At 35.2% G+C, this 22,393-nt stretch overlaps 1 protein-coding gene across 5 annotated transcripts in view; it reads left to right on the forward strand.

Annotated features, from left to right (window-relative positions):
* The window catches only part of PPP3CB (protein phosphatase 3 catalytic subunit beta), a 62,218-nt gene that overhangs the window by 23,857 nt on the left and 15,968 nt on the right, over positions 1-22,393 (forward strand). For 3 of the 5 annotated variants that reach the window (XM_075534837.1, XM_075534838.1, XM_075534841.1), the window contains exons 3-11: positions 511-635; positions 2,569-2,680; positions 8,037-8,182; positions 8,442-8,581; positions 8,687-8,764; positions 8,870-8,964; positions 11,846-11,971; positions 18,169-18,222; positions 21,646-21,723. In XM_075534837.1, the coding sequence (XP_075390952.1) occupies positions 511-635; positions 2,569-2,680; positions 8,037-8,182; positions 8,442-8,581; positions 8,687-8,764; positions 8,870-8,964; positions 11,846-11,971; positions 18,169-18,222; positions 21,646-21,723 (954 nt within the window). The remainder of the gene's footprint in view (positions 1-510; positions 636-2,568; positions 2,681-8,036; positions 8,183-8,441; positions 8,582-8,686; positions 8,765-8,869; positions 8,965-11,845; positions 11,972-18,168; positions 18,223-21,645; positions 21,724-22,393) is intronic. The other 2 variants (XM_075534839.1, XM_075534840.1) reach the window with 1 other exon arrangement.

Here is a 22,393-nt window from a genome sequence, read left to right on the forward strand (position 1 = left end):
ATTGTCTCTAGATAAAGCTTTTTCCTTTCACTGTATTTTTTGTTTAATTTGGGATGTTATTTGAATTTTAAAATAATTTTCTATGAGTTTGTAGTTGATCCCTTATTATAGTGAACAAACACATGATCCCAAATAATTTGATATAACAAATATTTAATTACTTTATTTTCAGTCATGAAGGGCAGATACCTCAAGGTCAACTGAGGTATCTGGAGATTATTTTGTCATCCTAGAACTTAAGCATGTTCTTGGTTCCTGATAGAGGGACTCTATAAATTTAGATGAAAATTTGTCATTGATCACAAATTTTGGTATTTCCGCGACATATTCTTTTAGATCTTGAGCACACGAACAGTGGCTGCACACGTCATCCCTATCACACCTCTTCATAGACCCCTTTCTGCTTAGACAGTTCTTTATAAGATTTAGCACTCTTATATGAAAGACATTAGCACTTAAACTAATCTATTATTACAGTTTTATTCATATTTAATAATGTGTTTGTTTCAGTGTGTGGTGACATCCATGGCCAATTTTTTGATCTGATGAAACTTTTTGAAGTGGGAGGATCACCTGCTAATGCACGCTACCTTTTTCTTGGTGATTATGTGGACCGAGGTTATTTTAGTATAGAGGTAATAATCATGTACTTTTATTTGTTTTGTTGTTGTGTTAATGAAAATGATTTTTGTTAATTCCTAGTAAAATAACTCCTTAAAGTACCTGTGTCAGATTATTTTTTTAAACCACTGTATATGTGCTTGTTGTGTTTTTAAGCCACAAATTTTTCTTTTGTATTTCAAACTACTCAATATATATTTTTATTCCCTATTTATTTTAATTGCATTGAAGTATGTAATTATAATTGACATTTTTCCCCCAGTGGAAATCATAAGCAGACTGAAAAATCTCCATTGCCCTGCTGTCTAGTGGCCCTACAGAGCAAGTCCCACTCTTAGGTCATGTCTCTCACAATATTAAACCCTGTTGAAATTAGATTAATGTAATTCCCTTTGATAAAATTATGATACCTTTATTGTTTAAGCCCTACTGCTTCTATGTCTTCTTACACAGTTAAGATTCAACTATATGGTATATAATCTTACGAGGAATTAAATTATCGCTTAACAGTATATGATTGTTTTTATTCCTCCTTTTCTAATTGTATAAACTGTAGTAAAAATATAGTGATTATGTATTTTCTAATATATACATCTCTCTTTTAAAAAATAAAAATTGACCACCTATATTGTCCTGTAACTTGCATTTTACATGTTTCCCTGCAACTAAGAATGAATTTCCAAGTTAGTAAATCTAAATTTATGGCATCATTTTAATAATTCCATTGATCAGTGAAACATAATTAATAAAATCATTATTGCTAGAAACTTAGGATGTACTAATTTTTTTCATTATAAATAGTGTTTCAGTGAGCCATATTATTCACATATCTTTAATACTTGCCCAGATTCTAGAGGTTGCGCTGCTGGATCAAAGGTCTACCAATCATTTAATGTGTCCAAAACATGTTCTAAGCATATAACAAATATTGATAATCAAAACAAAGCTATAATCTTATTATATCCATTGTATAGATTAAGAAATCTGAGATTAAAGAGTTTAAGTAATTTCCCAGTGTCACATTAATAAATGATGCACCTAGACATTCTGATTCCAAGCCTGTATATTCTTAACCACTTATATTGAAGGGTTTATCTGGTGAATTCTTTTGTTTTTTACCTGGTAAATTCTTATGAGTGTAGTTTATACCCCTTCTACCTGTGTTTTCCTTTTTGAGCTGTGTTGGAATTTCTACTGTGGGAAGAACTTCAGGGCTCTTTTTGTCTGTTTCCCTTAGGAATTTTATTATTCTGGGTTCTATTACCCTCTTACACTTTAATTATTAGCCCTGTCAATCTCCCTTGAATAATATCAGGGCTCAAGAAGACCAGTAGAATTTGACAACTATTTTTAAGACATTTAGTTGACAGCTAAACATGCTTTATATATATTAAGCATTGTTGTAATATGTTGAAGCATTATGTAACTGGTTCATTTAATGCAACATTTTGTTATAAAAGGAAAATAACAGAATCAAAATAAACCATAGCAGGTTCAGTTTATTTTGTATTGCTCTGTTTTATTACTTTTTTTTCTTGTGAATAAGTGATGGTGTGAATAGTTATCATTTCAATATATCTGTTAAAATATTTTTTGTATATTTGATATAAGAATTTTCAGTATACTTGTTAAAATAAAATGTTTATTCTTTTTATATATGGCTATATAAACCATGCATAATTCCAAATGAAAAAGTCTTCATTTTTCTTTTCCTGTTTTAAAAACAAGTAAAACATAATTCTGTTTCTGTTCAATTCAGTTACAATAAAGTATCAGCTGGCATAAGTTAAACTGTTAAACTGTTTTAACATATTCTTTATCAGTAGAAAAAAATCCCACTTTTCTTTTTGATAATGTGCATCTTACATAAGGCAACATTCATAACTGGGAATTAAAGTAAACATTAAACAAATGCACGATGAAGTCACTGAATGTTTTCTTTTGCAGTGTGTCTTATATTTATGGGTCCTGAAGATTCTGTACCCAAGCACATTATTTCTTCTGAGAGGCAACCATGAATGCAGGCACCTTACAGAATATTTTACCTTTAAGCAGGAATGTGAGTACGTGCAGGAGAAATGTGTTTTCCTTCCTCGGTATTATTTTGTAGTTATGTGGATAGTATAGAGTCATAAAGACTACAATGCAGCAAATAAGAACAGAGCTTTGTGTTCAAGAGTATAAAGCTTTGAGGAAGATTAGCAGGAACTCACTAGTGCTAGAGAAAGTGTTGACTTCAGAAAATTTTATTGCCATGTGAAATTAGACTATTAAATTTTATTTTCAGCAATGTACTTAGGAACAGTTTTGGGTTTTGATGATAGTTTATTTAAATAGTTTTTTTAATTGGCATATAATTCATACACATGCCACATATGTTCTCTGTTTAATTGTTCAGTCACATTAAGAGGAGCCGTGCAATCACCACCACAGTCAATTTCAGTACATTTTCTCATACTCGTTGTTAGCTCCCCATTTGTTGAGAGTTTAAATGTTAAAATTATTTTTTTTTAAGTGGAAGAATAAAACTCAAAGAAAGAAACTTTGTTGTTGCTCCTACAGAATAGATTTTTGCCCCTCAATTTTGGGACATTCTTATTGCAGATAATTGCAGATAATTTCAAACATGCTATTAAAAAAAATCATACCAACTATGGTGGAGTCAATTTAGATAGAACCTTGTAGGAATGCCCTATAAGGTTGTTGTTTTTTTTACTCTATAAGGTTTTAAGGCTTTAATTGTTTGGAAACAGACTGCCACATCTTTCTCCTATGGAATAGCTGTTGGATTTAAACCATAAACCTTTCGGTCAGCCATGGGAAGGGAACATTAGCGCTGATTGTGATTATGTATACACAACTTTTTTTAGAAGAAGTTTGATTATAGAAGTGTGTACATATGAATATTATATCAAAAACTACTTTAAAAATCATTTTATTGGGGGCTTATACAACTCTTACCATAATCCATACATACATCACGTCAAGCACATTTTTACATTCGTTGCCCTCATTATTCTCAAAATATTTGCTCTCCACTTAAGCCCTTGATATTAGCTCCTCATTTTTACCCCTTCCCCCCTCCCCTCTTCCTCTCCTTCATGAACGCTTGATAATTTATAAATTATTATTATTTTTTCATTAAAAAAACTCCTTAAAAAAACAAATTTAAGCAAACTTGACCTATGGTTACCATGGGTGAAGGAGGAAGAGTTGTTTTGCTTTGCTTAGGGGGCATGGGGTTCATTTTCATGGTGGAAAATAGAGGGGCATCACTCATGGTGTACAGCATGAAGAACTTATAATCAGGGCCACTGAATTCTCCATGGAGAAGTTGTTGAATTGGCGAATGTTTTGTTGTGTATATTTTTGCCAAAGTTGAAAAAACAATTACATGAATAACAATGAGTACGGGAAAAAGGAAATGTTCTACTATTGTGGTAAAGATTGTACAACTCTTCTTGATATGGTGGAACTATTGTATGATATGTCGATGAAGTTCCAATAAAACATTAAAAAACAAAACATGTTATTGATGACTTAAAATTCTTACCTGTGTAGTCCCCGAATTTCTTTTTCTTAAATCATAGTAATTTTACTCTATAAGCTATAAGCACTTGCCTGATACAGCATTGTTTGACCTCTTTTCAAACCTTATATCCATGTGTTTGTTAATACTTATGACTATTAAATCTTGGAATTATGTTCTAAAAATAGAAATAATTTCAAAATTACTAACACCCAAAACATGACCCAGTAAAGATCACGTTGGTAGAGACTTGAAGCAAATGGAATAAAATAATGAGTAACATAAGTGGCGGTAACTCATATATACCTTTAAGCATCAGGCAGGTAACAAGTGAATTTAATATGAGGCCTAGAAAGTACATGCTTGACCTAAAAGTAAGCAAATTAAAAATTTTGTTAAACTACAGTTTTATCAGAATACCACATTTAGAACTTTTGCTGCATATAGATTTTTTCATATTATAATATTAAAAAGAAATAGGCACTAAGCTTATTTTTTCTGAGGTAATTAAAGACATTAAATACTGAGTACTTGAAAGGTATAAAGGAACAAAGGTATGTACATGATGTTTCTTTGAAAATAATGACAGTGTGATGGCTTCTTTGTGTTACTGCATTAGTTTCCTGTTTCATTGCCCATTTTAAGCATTCAGCATAGAAGAGAGCAATTCTCAGTACTTCCAAAATATGAATATAATATTTTCTATTTTAATTGGATGTTACCTAAATTTTATTAAGAAGTCACTGTCTTTTTTTACTTCTCCGCTTCTAATTTATATATTTATTTATTATTGATCATTTTATTGCAAGCTCTTACAGATATAACATTGCATAATTCATTTAGATCGAGCATAATTGTACAATTGCTACCACAATCAGTTTCAAAACATTTTCTTCTTAAACTCTTTGATATCAACTCCCCATTATCCCTCTCTCCACCACCCTATCATCAATAGTCATTGACTCTTAAAGGATTAAAACTATATCACTCTCAAGTATAGCTTTTGATTTCATCTTACTTGGCCTATTGTTGAACTGTTATTACAGAGAATTGACTTTTTAATTTTAGCAATTTTCTTTTTACTTACCTTTAAAAATTTTTTTTAAATCATTTTATTGGGTCTCATACAACTCTTATCACAATCCATAAATCCATCCATTGTGTAAAGCACATTTGTACATTTGTTGCCATCATCATTTTCAAAACATTTTCTTTCTACTTAAGCCCTTGGTATCAGCTTCTCATTTTCCCTCCCTCCCTCCCTCCCTCCATCCCTCCCTCCCTCCCTCATGAACCCTTGATAATTAGTAAATTATTATTTTTTTTCATGTCTTACACTGACTGATGTCTCCCTTCACCTACTTTTCTGTTGTCCATCCTTCTGGGAGGGGGTTATAGATAGATCATTGTAATCGGTTACCTCTATGTCCCCCCACCTTCCCCTTACCCTCTCCTGGTATGGCTACTCTCAATATTGGTCCTGAGGGGTTTATCTGTCATGGGTTCCCTGTGTTTCCAGTTCCTATCTATACCCATGTACATACTCTGGTCTAGCCAGATTTATAAAATAGAATTGGGGTCATGATAGTAGAGGGGAGGAAGCATTAAAGAACTAGAGGAAAGTTGTATGTTTCATTGATGCTATACTGCACCCTGACTGGCTCGTCTCTTCCTCCGAAGACCCTTCCGTAAGTGGATGTTCATTTGCCTACAGATGGACTTTGGGTCTCCACTCTGCACTCCCCCTCATTCACAATGATAGGATTATTTGTTCTGGGTCTTTGATACCTAATCCCTTCAACACCTCGTGATCACACAGGCTGGTGTGCTTCCATGTGGGCGTTGTTGCTTCTCAGCTAGATGGCCACTTGAAGATGTTTATCTTTAAGACCCCAGACACTATATCTTTTGATAGTCAGGCACCATCAGCTTTCTTCACCACATTTGCTTATGTACCCACTTTGTCTTCAGCAATCATGTCAGGAAGGTGAGCATCATGGAATGCCAGGTTAATAGAACAACGTGTACTTGCATTGAGGGAGTACTTGAATAGGGGCCCAATGTCCATCTACTACCTTAATACTAAACCTTTAAATATTTGTACATAGATCTATTTCCCCATCATCATATATAAATATATTTATATATGTACATACCTGTATTTACACCTTTATAAATGTCCTTTGCCTCCTAGTTCTTTCCTCTATTTCTTTTTACTCTCCTCTTGCCCCCCTATCATGTTCAGCCTTCATTTGGGTTTCAGTAATTCCTCTTGGTTACATTGCCTTTGATCATGCCCTGACAGGCATCTGATACCCTCCTTGCCATCAATTTTAGATCACTTATTGTTCTCTTTCCCTGGGTTTGTTAACGCCCAATTCCTTTTCCCCGCCTCCTCCTCTCCCGTGTCCCCCCAGAACCATCAGTCCTGTTGTTTTCTCCTCCAGATTGTTTATCTCTCATATCTTTTCTAGATAGATATGCAAGGATACTTTTTACTTATCTGCTACATACTTAAAATCAATTTAGAAAGAGCAGATATTGTTTTGTTTTGACAGTTTTATTTGGCACTTATTCAACCATATCAGGAAGAGTTGTACAACCATTACTATAATCAATTTTTGAACATTTTCATCTTTCTGTGCTCATTGTTATCTGTATAATTGTTTTTAATTGTGACAAAACATGTACACAAAAGACATTCTTCAATTCATCACCTTCTACATGTATAATTCAGTGCCACTGATTATATACTCTTCATGTTGTACAACCATTATTGATTTTTTCCCCCAAATTATTCAACCACCTAAATTAACAAAGTCAAAGCCCCTTAAACAAAAACTCATCATCCTTCACCCATGGTAGCCATTGGTCAAGTTTGGTTTCTTTATTTTTTTCTTTTCTCAGTGTTTTTCTTGATATAATATTCACGTATCATAACAATTCCATTTGTATATATATCATCACAATCAGTTCTGCACCTTCCTCCCCTCTTGCATTCATTGTTTGCTTCCCAAATCCCCCACTCTTCCCACGTCCCTGATACACTATTGTACTAGTTGTTGTAAGAGCAAATATTTTGTCTTCATAAGACTGTTAACATTACTCTTGTGGATTCTGAGAAGGGAAGCTCTCTGTAGTCCAGGGAAGTTAAAAGGAGCCCTGGTGGTGTCGTGGTCATGAGTTGCACTGCTAATCAAAAGGACCACAGTTGAAATATGGGCATTTTACTCTTGTAAAGAGTTACAATCCATATGAAAACAATAATCTGTAACTTAGCAAGGGTTCATGAGGGAGGGCAGGTGGGGGAGAGAGGAACAAAAAATGGGGAGGTGTTCAGGGGCTCAAGTGGGAAGAGAATGCTTTGAAGATGATGGTGGCGTACGTGCAAATGTGCTTGACACACTGGATGAATGTATGGATTGTGATAAGGGATGTAAGAGCCCCCAATGAAAGTAGGAAAGAATTACATTCTCAGAAAGCCACAGGAGCAGTTCTGCCCTGTCTATAGAGTCACTGTGATTTGGCATTGATTCAAGGACAGTGAGAATAGTAAAATTCATTTTGTGTGTTGTTCAAGTGTGTAAGTTTAACAGATACATATATTGGAGCTTCAAAAAGTTTGCGGAAAAATGTCATTGCGTTTTAAGTACATAGTCCATGTACGTTTTGAAGCCTTCTCATAATAGTTGTTCATCAGTATAGTTGTAATACAGAAAAATTTCAACTCCCTCTTCCTGCCTGTCTGTACTCATCTAGTCACCCATGCTACAACTAGTGTGTTTTCCCTGTCTCCAGGTTTTCATGCCTTTGTTTTACGGATTTTATATTTCCAGGTCGATCAATGTAATTTTCAACTATTAAAATTTGTTTTTTACTTTTCTAGGTAAAATTAAGTATTCAGAAAGAGTCTATGAAGCTTGCATGGAAGCTTTTGATAGCCTGCCTCTTGCTGCACTTTTAAATCAACAGTTTCTTTGTGTTCATGGTGGACTTTCACCAGAAATACACACACTGGATGATATTAGGAGAGTGAGTATATACTGTAGCTCCAAGATTGTTCCCTGTATGTAGTATTTTGTTGAATAGAGACTCGAAGCTTCAGACTTCTCTTTGCTGCCTAGGTTAAATATTGATAAGTTTTTATATATTGATAATGTATGGAAATGTTTTCTAATCATTCAGAGCAATATATTGTGGATATTATCAGAGTTGGTAGCACTTTCCCATGTCCGTTCTCTCCCTGCTTTTCGATGAGTTACTTCGGTTCTTTGTTTCTTTTCTTTCTCAGTTAGACAGATTCAAGGAGCCACCTGCGTTTGGACCAATGTGTGACTTGCTGTGGTCTGATCCCGCTGAAGATTTTGGAAATGAAAAATCACAGGAACATTTTAGTCACAATACAGTTCGAGGATGTTCTTATTTTTATAAGTAAGGAAAAATGTCCAAGATTAATCACATTTTAGTTCTGAAAATAGCATATACTTTATATAGAAAAACATTGTTTTATTTAATTTACTTTTTTTCCCCCTACAGCTATCCAGCAGTATGTGAATTTTTGCAAAACAATAATTTGTTATCGATTATTAGAGCTCATGAAGCTCAAGATGCAGGGTAAGAGTTTTGTTTCCCTGACCCAAATTAACACCTTAAATACAAATCAAACTTAGTAACCATGATTGATGCTTTACGATGCATATTAAGCTATTTGTTTTGCAGCTATAGAATGTACAGAAAAAGTCAAACTACAGGGTTCCCTTCATTAATAACAATTTTTTCGGCACCTAATTACTTAGATGTCTACAATAATAAAGGTAAGATGTTGTTGATAAAAAAATTGTTAAGAAACTTAGCATTTTAATTGACTTATTTTTTTAGAAACAATAGTAGTAAAGGGGTATTGTTTGAAGTGCTATCTATCCAAATCTTAGTATAAAAAGTTATAAGATATAAGGGAGGGGAGAGAAAAAGAGATACAATCCAAAATGTGAAGAATTAAGTCATGTAACCATTCCACAACTTGTCATTCACAGAAGTTTTCTTGTACAAGAATGCTCTTGAGTATTTAAAGTAAAACCAACTTTGATTTTTCTCAAACTTTACTTTCTTAAATCTTCTTTCTCTTTATAATCGAGAATATTTTCTTGTTTGTATAAAACTGTCGTTGCTATGACCACTTTAGTTATTTGCACTGTCTACCTGTTTAGTTTATCATGTTTCTTGTGTTACGTTCTCTGATCCAGGTTCTCTTAAGACCTCTTTCCTTTGTGAGCCTCTCCCCATGACAAACTGTGTCTGAGCTCTTTGATTAATCCACTCTCGACCTCCTTTGAGGGAAACATGCTTCCTTCCTGTTCTTTTCACTGCTCATTCTCCTTGGTGCTTCTCACTCTCTCTTTCTTTATCTTTTGCTTCAGTGGTTTCCATATCCTCTCCTTTCAAAGTTGGTTTGTCTACAATAATAGGATTTCATTTAACTTTGAACATAGCTTGTTCAGTGATACATCCCAAAGGATCTTAACTTAGTTGAGTGTGTGCCAAGGACATTGAAAATGAGATTGGGTATATTTCGAAGTTCACATTTTCAGAAGAGGAAATTAAGAAGCCAGCCCTTATTCTGTCTTGACATGTCTGGAATTCAGTTGCCATAACTTCCAGGGTCAGACAGAAGTGGATGTGCCAGAAAGAAAGAACAGAAGGTTGAAGACGTTTAAAAGTACATTTAGAGAGAGAATGAGGTCACTGCTAAAAATGGTCATGGTGTTAAGTTCAAAAGAGAGTGTTTTTGCATGATGGGATGTTATAGTTAAAACATTTGCCTTGATATCAAACAGTAGCAGACTGGATAAAAACTTTGATATCGAAAATGCTGCAAGAATTTCTAGAAGGTTAATTATCAAAATGCTGGTAGCACTGAAGTAAAGTGAGGTGCTCATCTTGAGAAACTGTTATCTGTGAAGCTGTGGTTTATGCCAATACTTAAGTGAGCTTTTAAATTTTATTTTGGTTTTGAAATTTCTATAAAGATAACGAATGATGTCCTTTATCCTTTATTTTTTGAGGATAAATATGTCGAATTCTATGTCCATTCCAGAAAACAGAAACAAATACTGCATTTAACTTCCTCCCAATGCTAGAATTCTTCAATAGTTATCTCCCCACGTCAGTATTAAAGGAGTCCGTGTTTGGTGCCAGTTCATTATTTTACTGGTTGTCCTTTGTCAGGAAGTTAAGGAATTGTTTTGTTAATCATTAGAAAAGAAACTTAAACTATTAATTCTATCTTGTCAACATCAAGTGTCTCTTGGTATTTCTGAATCTGGATGTAAATGATGTTAATAATATGAGTGATTACATTGTATGGATGTTTGTAGTGTTTCATTCCATTCTTAAGGCAATTTTCTAGTCTCTTCTTCAACCCCACCATGTCCCCCATACTAAATAACATAAGTGTCAACCCAAGTCCATGGTTTCTAAGTCTACATTTAAAATACTTTATTTCACATGGGAACATTACATGTACGAGGGACTTCAAAACATTTGTTGAAAAATTCCGTTACCTTTCAATCCCATTTTTCTGAACTTTTGAAGTTAAGTTAGTAAATAGTAACATGTAGCATGATTATTTTGACTTTATTAGCCAGATTTTAGACTTTGCATCTATTTTTCCATACTCATAGAATGAGTATACATACAAAGGGGCATCAATTAGTTTGTGGGAAATTTCCATTATTTTTTATTTCCATTCTACAAAATTTTGAAGGCCCTCATATGTAACCACAGTTGCTATAATTATAATACCTACAAGACATTTTATAATCTTATGTACTTTAACATGACATTCATTCACTGATCTTAAACTTCTGAGGCTTCCAGGTTTGATATATTAGTTACCTATTTAAAAACGAGAAACAGATTTGTTAAATAATTAACTCATCATTGCATGGCTAGTATGTTCAGTACATAGATTGGAATCTGGCCCATCTAACCCAGTGTTCCATAAAATTTAGTATAAACATGACTAAAATCTATGTTAGCTACTTTAAGATATTAATTATATTAACATGTTAAAACACTAGGTGAATATATGCTAGCTTTGGGTTACTTAGCTATAATGTTTTCTCTTTTGGTGTTTTAATGGGATTTTTCCCCTAAATGAAGTAAAATACTCTTTGTAGTAGCTTCACCTGACTTCTCATCTTAAACGAAGCAAATTGATCTAGAAAAAAATATTTAAAATTGGTATTTATTTTGCTTGATTACCTTACAGCTATCCTTTTCAGGTTGCCCACAGCTGAAAAGACCCTCTAAAATACCTCCAATTTGTTTGCGCTTTTAAACCTAGAAAATTGCTCATTGCCATTCTGTGTTTACTCTAAAATTTGTATTTTCACAATTTTGGATTTAATAAAATGCATGTTCATCATTGGATTATATCAAAATGAACATTCTAGAGAGAATCTGGAAATTTCATTATTAATGAGTGAAAATCTGCCTATCACTCTATAGAAGTATATTTTTATTTGAAAAGTTTATTATTACGGAAAATTAGTTTGTATTTCCCTATTCCATCCCCAATTCCACTCACTCCTCAACTCCCCTCTCCCTAAAAATGATATTTTTCTATTTTTATGTGTTTTATACTTTTGACATTAAAGACAGATTCTTAAGTCAACATTCAAACTTATCTTGCAGCTGCTGTATTAAAGTATGAAAATAATGTGATGAATATTCGACAGTTTAATTGTTCTCCACATCCTTACTGGTTGCCCAATTTTATGGATGTCTTCACATGGTCTCTACCATTTGTTGGAGAAAAAGGTATGAATTTTTAAAAAATAAAAATTAAAAAACAAAGAAAAATGACCTAAAACAATTGTTTTATCTCTATTACATTTACTCCAGTTTACTATTGCAGGCACATATTTGCTAGAGGAAACTGAAGTCAAGTTTCACTGTGGGTACAGCTCTACTTATGTTAGTGGGTGTGGATATGAGAGCCTCAAAGATATTTTAGTTAGCTGTTTACAGCCCCCATGTGAGGGTGTCTGGGGGACAGGGAGAAGACTTATAAATAGCCTGATGTTGTCTTCAGCTGTTGAATTTTCTTCCTTTTTTTTCTTTAGCTTAAATCTTTTATGAAGTATTGGAGAAACAGCTATGCTTCAGAATGGACCCTTCTGCATAATTTATTACCACTTTTGGGCATGTCAGAGCAAGTCATGAAACAATTTAATAGCCCTAATTTTTGGCAGTGTTAGTCATTGTATATCAATTCTGTTTCCTGAGAGAAACTCAGATTCTACCTTAATATTTTTTTCATAGGTCAAAAGTGTATAAAGAATTTTATTTATTTTAAAAGAATTTTAATGCTGTTACTTAACTGATAATTTAACTAAATACATTAGTGCATACCTAATAGATTTAAAAATGGAACATAAATATTATGTAAGAAATTTTGTTCCTAGATATATAGAATCTTAGGACATCTCTATTTATCGCTTTCTTATTTTCCATGTAGTGATAATTTCTTCAAAAAGCGCCTTAGTTTCCATGTGTGTAAAATAACACTCTGAGAGTACAGACATGATTAAAAACCATTTTGTTCCATAGCCTGCTCTGTTTTTCTCACTTCTTCCTTGTTACAAAATGTGCCTTTCTGTATGAGATATGGCACTTCTGTCACGGCAGTTTTTGGCTCTGAAATTCAGAGTTAATAAACTGTATGTTAAAAAGATTTTCTGCAGATAGCCTTTAACCTTTGTCATTTACTCAATTGCTTCAACAGTAAGTTAATGTGAAGATAGAATTACCCACTTTAGCATTTGAGAAGGAGACCAGTGCAAGGCTTAGATGCAGGGGATAAATTACACTTGTAAACTTCTATCTTTGGGATATGAGAAATAGCTCAATCATAGCATCATCAGACTAAAGGAAGGAAGTTTAAGGATTCATCTTGCTCATTCTCCTGCCTTCAGCCTGCACTACAATTAAGCTATTTTGATGTAATCCAATGGAGGGTGGTGGGGTGGTGAGCAGGATGGGGTAGAAGGAAAATGAACATTCCATAGATTCTCTAATAATGGTTCTCTGATACTTCTGTAATAAGGAAATATTTCATTATACCTAATCTTATTGTCTATGCTCTAAGTGTAAAAATAACGAAGGAAACAGCAACAGTAGGTTTTTCTTACTTAGTACACCCATCTAAAGCCAGGTTAGCAGAGTTTTCTTGCTCATAAGTAAATTTAGCAGTCACCTAATACAACTGCTTTTGAGAGATGAAAAGATTTAGTCTAATTTTTGAGGATTCCTCAAGAACAAAGATGAAGAATAATGGGTTTTTATCAATGTTCCTACATTTGAAGTCATCTCCTTCATGACCTTTGGTTCCTCTGCCCCTCTAAATCATCTTATTTGTTGTAGGGATTAATTCTAATCTTTTGACTCCTTTTTTGGTTTCTCTGGATCGTTTCTGAAGTAGGTCTTTTGAAAAAGTGTTTCTGAATTAGCTCATATTTTAATATTACATGAAAAAAGACACCTATCCAAATTTGAGTACTGTAAGAAAACTTTCCCCAATTATGTGTATTTTGCCATGTTAGCTGTTCAGATAGCCTATTTGTATTCTAATGACGGAATTCATAATCAAAGGGTTTATTAAGGAAGTCAAGTTGTCATGCAATTGAAAAATGCTCAGCTTTGATTTGTTTATCAGGACTTGTTACAAAGTCCTATCAAGTGTGTTAACAAAGGCCCCTAGGGCAGGCCACTCTATTGTAAACCTCAACCAAAAGGAGTTCCGCTGAAGCGCTGTGGATTAAGTCCAGCTCTCTGAATTAATTGCTCTGAGTCACTCAACTCCAGGAGGCCTCAGTCTGAAGCCAGTCAGCTCCACTTCTGTGGGTCAGCAAGTCCAGTTTATCCAATTAAGTGCCCCTAAGCACCTCATTCTACAAGCCAGCCTTCTGCACAAAAGCACTCAACTTGCTCCGTGGGTTGGGAAGTCCATCAGCCTGTCCCATGCTTTAGCTCCTGCCCCTCTAATGATGTAGCTGTCTTCTGGATCCGGAGGTTCACTGCACAGGGATCCTGGGTCCAGAGGACTGCTCCATTTCTGGCTCTTGCTGGTAATGAGATCCCTCCTCCTGCTTCTTAGACGGCTCATTTTATACTTAGCAGGATGACACTCCAGGGAATCCTGTTCACAATTCCTCACAGGTGAATCCTATCAGTATTTACCCCACATTCTTACCAGACCCATACAAGGAAAGATGCAGGAATTAGAGTTTGGGGCTAGAAGAATCGCATTAAATAATTCACTGCCCTGCAGTGTCATTTTCCAAAGTAGTTTATGCATCTATGATTTATTAATTTACTGGATTTTTTCTTTTTGAGAGTTTGCTTCATTCTAGTCACTAAAGATAAAAAGTTAAATGTAAGAAATGGGTCTTGGCATATTAATAGGTGACTTAAGTGAGAGAAATAATGATAAAATATGTGGAAAGTGTGATGACCCAGCACATTGCAGAAATCATCAGTTTCATTAATCCCACATGCAAATGAAATTTTGCAGACTATATTGAACAGTTGCAGCAGTACATTCACAGAGAACATCTTGAAGTTCAAGTCATATTCACAAGAGGACATGCAAGAGGGGGATCGTTGCTGATGTTAGATGAATCTTGGCTGAAAGCAGAGAATGTCAGAAAGATGTTTTGGTGACTTTGCAAAGGCATTTGATTATGTGGGTCATAATAAATTATGGATATTGGAAGAATTTAAATTACAGAGCATTTAATTGTGCTCATGAGGGACCTTTATATGACCCTCATATATATGTATATGAACCAAGAAGCAATCATTCTGACAGAACAAGGGAATATTATGTGGTTTAAAATCAAGAAAGGTCTACATTAGGGTTCTCTCCTTGCATGATATTTATTCAGCCTGTATGTTGAGCAAATAATCTTGAGAAGTTGGCGTATATGCAGAACACGGTATCAGGATTGAACCATTTCATTAACAACCTGTAATGTGCAGATGATATGACCTTGCTTGCTTTAAGAGAAGACTTAAGTACTGAGAGCAGAGAGAACTTGGAAGACTTGAAGACCAAAGGCAACAGCCTTCAGATAGGTTATATCTCAACATAAAGGAACCAAAAATCTTCACAGCTGAACCAAAAACAATACCACGAGAAACAGAAAAGATTGACATTGTCAAGGATTTTGTTTTACTTGATCCACAATCAATACTCATGAAAGGAACCATAAAGAAATCAAATGACATACTGCTTTGTACAAATCTTTTGCTAAGCATCTCTTTAAAGGGTTAAAGAGCAAAGATCACACTTTAAAGACTAGTGTGTCTGATCTAAGCCATGGTCATTTGAATCATTTCATATGCATGTGCAAATACCATGGAATATTGGGAAGAATAAGAAGTCCTGATAACACTGTGGGCTAAGCATTGGACATCTAACCCCCAAGGTTAGCAGTTCAAAACTCACCAGCTGCTCTGCAGGAGAAATATAAGGCTTTCCACACCCATAAAGAAGAAGGATATTGGAGGAAACCTTAGGGAATCGTTCTCTGCCTTATAGAGTCACTATGAGTCAGAATTGATCTGCAATGAGTTTGGCTTTGATGCCAGAAGAATAAACAGATGTGTTTTGGAAGAAGTATAGCCCTAATGCTCTTTGGAAGCAAAGATGGCAAGCCTGTTATCAGGAGGATCCAGTCCCTGGATAAGGAAATTATGCTAGTGGATTGGGGTGGGGGCAGTGGGGTGTGTGTGATGACAGTGGGACTTTTAAACAGAATGAATTGTCTGGTGTTGCTTTGAATGGGAACCAGCTCAATGACACCTGACAAGAAGAACAAACACTCTACGAAAAGTATAGGCAAAGTTTTATAGGAAGTGAAAGAGAGAGGAGGTCATTTCTACCAGAGTGGTTAAAGTAACATATGAATTGGGACTTGAATAGTGGTAGACATGAGTAAAGGAATTTTAGGTAATTTTCCAAACAGACAAGAAAGCATAAGGTCTCTGTGACAAAATGTGAGTGATTTTATTTGATTAGAGAGTAAAATTAAGCCTTGACTAGATTGTGGGAGGAGCACAGGTAGTGTAGTGGGTTAGGCATTGGGCTGCTAATCACAGGCCAGCAGTGTGAAACCACCAGCCACTCCACAGAAGAAAGACAAGGCTTTCTACTCTGGTAAAGATTGTTAAAATCTCAAATCCACAGGGCCATTCTACTCTGCCCTACAGGGTTGCTACAAATTTGCATCAACACAGTAGTTGTGAATTTGGATTGTCTTTTGAGATCATGAGAATCTTTGTCACCACACAGAGAAGTTAGAGCTTTGATAAATGGTGGGAAACTTCTGAAGCAGATTGATATAACCATAATAAAACTCTGTGACTGAGTTGATTCTGGCTCATAGCGACACATCGTACAGGGTAGAACTGTTAAGTAGAGACACACTGTAGCATTGGTAGCATTGGGAATAGAGAGTCAGCAGTAATTATAAAAGTCGTGAAAATAGAATCAGTTGTCTTAAAAAGATTGAATTTTTAAGAGAAGGGAATGGTTGGAGATGACTATTGGTAGTCTGGTAATGATAGTACAATGAAAATAATTATTTTAGATATATTTCATTTTGATTATAGCTGTTCCTCATCTCTACTAAGGAGCTCTGGTGGTATAGTGTGGTACGTGTTGTGCTGCTCTTTACAAGATCAGCCGTTTGAAACCACCAGCCTCTCCATGAGAGAAAGATGAGGCTTTCTACTCAACAGTCTTGAAAACCCAAAGGGGTATTTCAACTTTGTCCTATAAGGTCACACTGAATCAGAATTGACCTGATGGCAGTGAATTCCTCTTTATTGAACTCTCTCAGTCTTTGGCCATGTAATTTTCTCCCCAGTCAGATCCCTTTTTGTCTCTAAAACATCTTCAAGTTCCTTTCTGTCTTCTTGTTCTGCTTAATTTGTCCTATAAATCTTTACTCAAGTAAAGTTCAGCTGTCCCTTTTATGCATGCTTACAGTACTCCTGGAGACATTTATATAATCTTCTGCTCTTGGTTTTCAGCTTTATCTGAGCTCTCAAATAGTATTCAGACACCCTTTATGTCCCTAATTTGCTTCCTTTTCCATTTCCTTTAGGGGATGTTCTGAATGTCATCTTTTTTTCCTTCAATGCTTTCTTCTTCTGTCTACATCGCTCAGTCTCAGAGAAAACACATGTCACTAGTGGGAACGTTTCCCACTTACTGTTCTCCTCTGTAAACTAAGCTCAACTTCAGTCCTTCTAGTGATCCCCACAGTGATCCCCACAGTGATCCCCACAGTGAACCATACTCTCGCCAGGGGGCCTGCAAAAGCAGACACTTAGACTTTATCCTGGATTATGAGCTATCACACACAAGTTTTAAATTGTCAGTAGGACGTTGAGTAATTTTTTTTCCTGAAAAGAGGTGAATAGACCTAATAGGTTTGGAATTTATATGTTTTAGGTCCCATTGCCCTTCTGCTAACTCAGGAAAATTAGTTCTCCTGTTTCTTCAACCTCTCTACTATCACTTTCATAATTTGTTCAGTCTATCTGTTCTCTAAATAAAAATAGCATTTTCCCCTATCTATTATATTCTCTGGAGACCTGGTAGTGCTTTCATGTAGCTGTTAATTGAAAGGTTGGTGGTTCAAATCCACCAGCTACTCTGTGGGAGAAAAATGAACCTATCTGGTCCTGTGAAGATTTACAGCTTTGTAAACCTAATATAGGGTTGCTAGGCTTTAGAATCGATTCAGTGGCAGTGAGTGATTATTTTTCTAGTTATTTCTATGCTGTCCTCACCGGTCCTTCACAGCCGTGCTTCTGGACAAAGAGTGCTGTTTATATGAAAGCTATTATTTAGTATTCATAAATGCTCCATGTCACTTTCAAGATAAAATCCGCTCTGTAGCCTGTCACAGAAGATTCATAGGGACCTTCCTTTTCTCTCCTAGTCTTTGTGCTCCAGCCATCACAGCTGTTCCAGTCTCTCAGTGCCATGGCCGCATGTATGTTCTTTTTTGTTTTATACACCTTTATTGAAAATAACTCACATGCCATACAGTTCACCTATTTAAGGATGTTCACAGAGTAGTGGACCCATCACCACACTCATTTTGCTTATCATCCCCCAAAAGAAGCCACTCTTTAGCAGTTACTACTCATTTCCACCAAATCTAGGGTAACCACTAAACCTACTTTCTGTGCTCATAGAAATGCCTTTTCTAGACATTTATTTTATTTATTTTTAAAAACCATTTTATTGGGGTGTCTTACAGCTCTTATCACAATCCTTACATCCATCCATTGTATCAAGCACATTTTAAAATTTATTGCCATCACTTTAAAAACGTTTTCTTTCTATTTGAGCCCTTAGTATCGGCTTCTCATTTTTCCCTCCCTTTCCCACCCTCCCTCCCTCAAGAACCCTTGATAATTTATAAATTATTATTATTTTTTTATGTCTTACACTGACCAATGTCTCCCTTCACCCACTTTTCTGTTGTCCATTTCCCTGAGAAGGTTATATATAGATAGATCATAGTGATCTGTTAGGCATTTATTTTAAATGGAATCATAATAGGTGGTCTTTTGTGACTTCTTTCTTCCCATAATATGTTCTGGATTTATCCGTGTGGAAGCATGAGTCAATGCTTCCTTCATTTCACAGCTGAGTAGTGGCGTAGTGGTTCTGCATTGGTCTGCCAATCGCAAGGTCAGCACTTTGAAACCACCTGCCAGATCTGACGGGAAAAGATGAGGCGTTGTACTCCAGAAAAGAGTTACTGTCTCAGAAACTCAGAGGGTAGTTCTGCCCTGTCCTATGAACTCACTGTGAATCAGCATTAATTAGATGGCTGTGAGTCTGAGGGTGTTTGGGAATAGTTATTGTGTGGTAATAGAAAATTTTGTGTATCCATTTATCTGTTTTTGAACATATGGATTGGTTCTGCATTTAGCTATTGTGAACAGTCATGTGAACATTTGTGTATTTTTCACCTATTTTTCATATGCTTTCATTTATCTTGGTTATAGACCTAGGAGTGGAATTACTGAGTCAAATGCTAACTCTGTTTAATCTTTTTTAAATTGACAAATGATGTTGGTTTCCAAAGTTAAATCTCAGCAACAATATTCTAATTTCTCCATATTATCACCAGCACTTGTTATCTGTCTTTTTTTATTATAGCCCAGTGGTTCTCAACCTTCCTAATGCCACGACCCTTTAATACAGTTCCTTGTGTTGTGGTGATCCGTAACCATAAAATTATTTTCATTGCTACTTCATAACTGTCATTTTGCTACTGCTATGAATCGGGCACCCCCTGTGAAAGTCACGACCCACAGGTTGAGGACAGCTGTCATTGTTGTGGGTGTGGCACAGAGAAAAATGTGTCCACTTGCTTCTGCCCTGTGTGGCAGTTCTACCTTGTCCTGTAGGGGCACTGTGAGGAAGAACCGACTTACCAGCTGTGGGTAGTTGGTATGAAGTGTTATTTCATTATGGTTTTGATTTGTATTTCCTTAACGACTAATGATGAGCTTCTTTTCATAGGCTTCTTAGAAATTTATATATTATCTTTGGAGAAACATCTAAATTATTTGTCAGCTTTTAAAATGCATTGTTTTTCTTTTTTTGGTTTTAACAAACAGAAATTTATTTTCTCAGTTTAGGAGGCAAAGAGTTTGAATTCAGGGTGCGAGCCAGATAAAGCTTTCTCTCTTTTTTTAAATCACTTTACTGGGGGCTCGTACAATTCTTATCACAATCAATTCAATACATCCGTTGTGTCAAATACATTGGTTGCCATCATCATTCTCAGAACATTTGCTTTCTACTTGAGCCCTCGATATCAGCTTCTCATTTTTCCCCTCCCTCCCCCTCCCTTCTCCCCCCTCCCTCATGAACCCTTGATAATTTATAAATTACTATTATTTTGTCATGTCTTACACTGTCTGACATCTCCTTCACCCACTTTTCTGTTGTCCCATCCCCAGGGAGGAGGTTATATGTAGATCCTTGTAATCAGTTCCCCCTTTCCACCCCCTACCCCCACCCCACCCCACCCCAGTATCGTCACTCTCACCACTGGTCCTGAAGGGATCATCTGCCCTGGGTTTCCTGTGTTTCCAGTTCCTATCTGTACCAGTGTACATCTCTGGTCTAGTCAGATTTGTAAGGTAGAATTGGGATCATGATAGTGGTGGGGAGGAAGCATTTAAGAACTAAAAGGGAGGTTGTATGTTTCATATTGCTATACTGCACACTGACTGGCTCATCTACATTATTTTTCTTTTGTGTTTTAGGACCTCTTTGTAGATTCTAGATTCAAGCCTCTTATCAGATACATGATTCTAAAGATTTTTTTTTTCCATTCTGTGGATTCTCTTTTTTGATGGTGTCCTTTGAAGCACAAAAGTTTTTCATTTTGATAAAGCTCAATTGATCATTTTTCTTAAGTGCCACATTCATAACAATTCCTTGCTTATTCTAAGCTCATGATGATTTACACTTATGTTTTATTCTAAGAGTATTATAGTTCCAACTCTCCTGTTGAAGTCTTTGATCCATTTTGAGTCACATTTTGTTTATTGTGTGAAACAGAGCCCAACTTAATTTGTTTGCTTGTAGATAGCTACTTTTTAACTGGTGAAAACACTGTTCTTTCTCCCATTGAATTATTCAGACATCCTTGTCAAAAATCAGTTGATTTTTAAAATGTGAGGTTTTACTCAATTCCTTTTCACTGATCTATATGTATACTTATTGGGAAGTTTAGAAGGGTGGGAATGGTCTTAAAACATAGGAAAACCAAGTGTACAATCCTGGAAACCAATTGAAAAGATAAGGAAAAATATACAGCACGTCAAAGAGAATTGAGTCCAAGGCTTTATATCACTGCCTTTGAGTTGACCCAATTCATAGGCACTATAGGAAGGTTTTCTAAGCTGTCAGTCTTCATGAGAACAGATAGGGGAAGGTGTGTGGTGAGAGTCCAATGCTTACCTGACAGCGCAATCTTTAAAAGTAAGTTGTAGGGGAAATTGCTGAAGGTTGAATCTTGGGACATTTTTGAAACAGTAGAGCAGTTTGTGCTATGATTTCTTTTTCCTTAATGCTGGGTGGGTTATAGTTAGACTTATAGCCAGATTTTACTCATTGTTGTTTTGTTATTACACCTCGGGGAGCTTTATGTTTTCTGAGTGACCTGGAGATTTATTCCATAATGAAAATTTCTCTCTCTCTCTTAGACTTGTAATACATTGAATTGACTTCATTTGAAAATCGTTTACATTAAAACATTTTCTATCATTCTTACTGTATGAACGTGTTAGCTATGTGAGAACTTTGTTCACTTACGTAACTGGTTGCTGTGTTTACATATAAGTATAGTTGTATCTCATCACTAATGTTTAACTTTTTTTATTAGTGACAGAAATGTTGGTAAATGTTCTGAGTATTTGCTCTGATGATGAACTAATGACTGAAGGTGAAGACCAGTTTGATGGTATGATTATTCATTTTATTTTTTTTGAAAATTGTGATGGTATCTCTTATTGCTTAGCTCCAATACATACAATTTTGAAAATACAGTCTTCCTACCAAGGAAGAAATTTGTCTATTTGATAAATTACAATTCAGTTTATTTTAAAATAATTTTAGTGATTTAAATTTTAACAGAGTTATGAAAAAGACGATAACTTTTGGAAAAAGGAGTTTGGAAGGAAAAGAATTTTAAAATCATAGGAGAACTTTGGTGTTTTTCATACATATGGATCACACCTAGAGAAAGGATATATAAATGCTTTTGGTTTCTTTCTATAGTATTATTACTGCATCAGAAATACACCTGTACCCTCATGTTTACTTTACATCTACCTTCCAGAAAACAAAATTGGATGTTCTAAAAGACTACTTAATGGTTTAATGTGACATTCAGAAAGCATTTTCTTCCATAGAAATAAAGTTAGATACGGTTGTTAGTTCTAATATAAGCTACAAGCCTACATACTTTCTGTGTATTTATGCTATAAATACTAAAGAAGCAAAATTTCTTTAAGTTTTAGTTTTGAAATGTCTTTATTTTAAAACTCAATTTGCAGGAGTGGTAGGATAGGATGAAGGGTGTTGAGTGGTTTGAACTGCTTAACGCAGACTTGATGGTCTGAAGTGTAACC

This window comes from Tenrec ecaudatus, chromosome 16 (assembly GCF_050624435.1).
Source record: "Tenrec ecaudatus isolate mTenEca1 chromosome 16, mTenEca1.hap1, whole genome shotgun sequence".
In the NCBI taxonomy this organism is placed as follows: domain Eukaryota; kingdom Metazoa; phylum Chordata; class Mammalia; order Afrosoricida; family Tenrecidae; genus Tenrec; species Tenrec ecaudatus.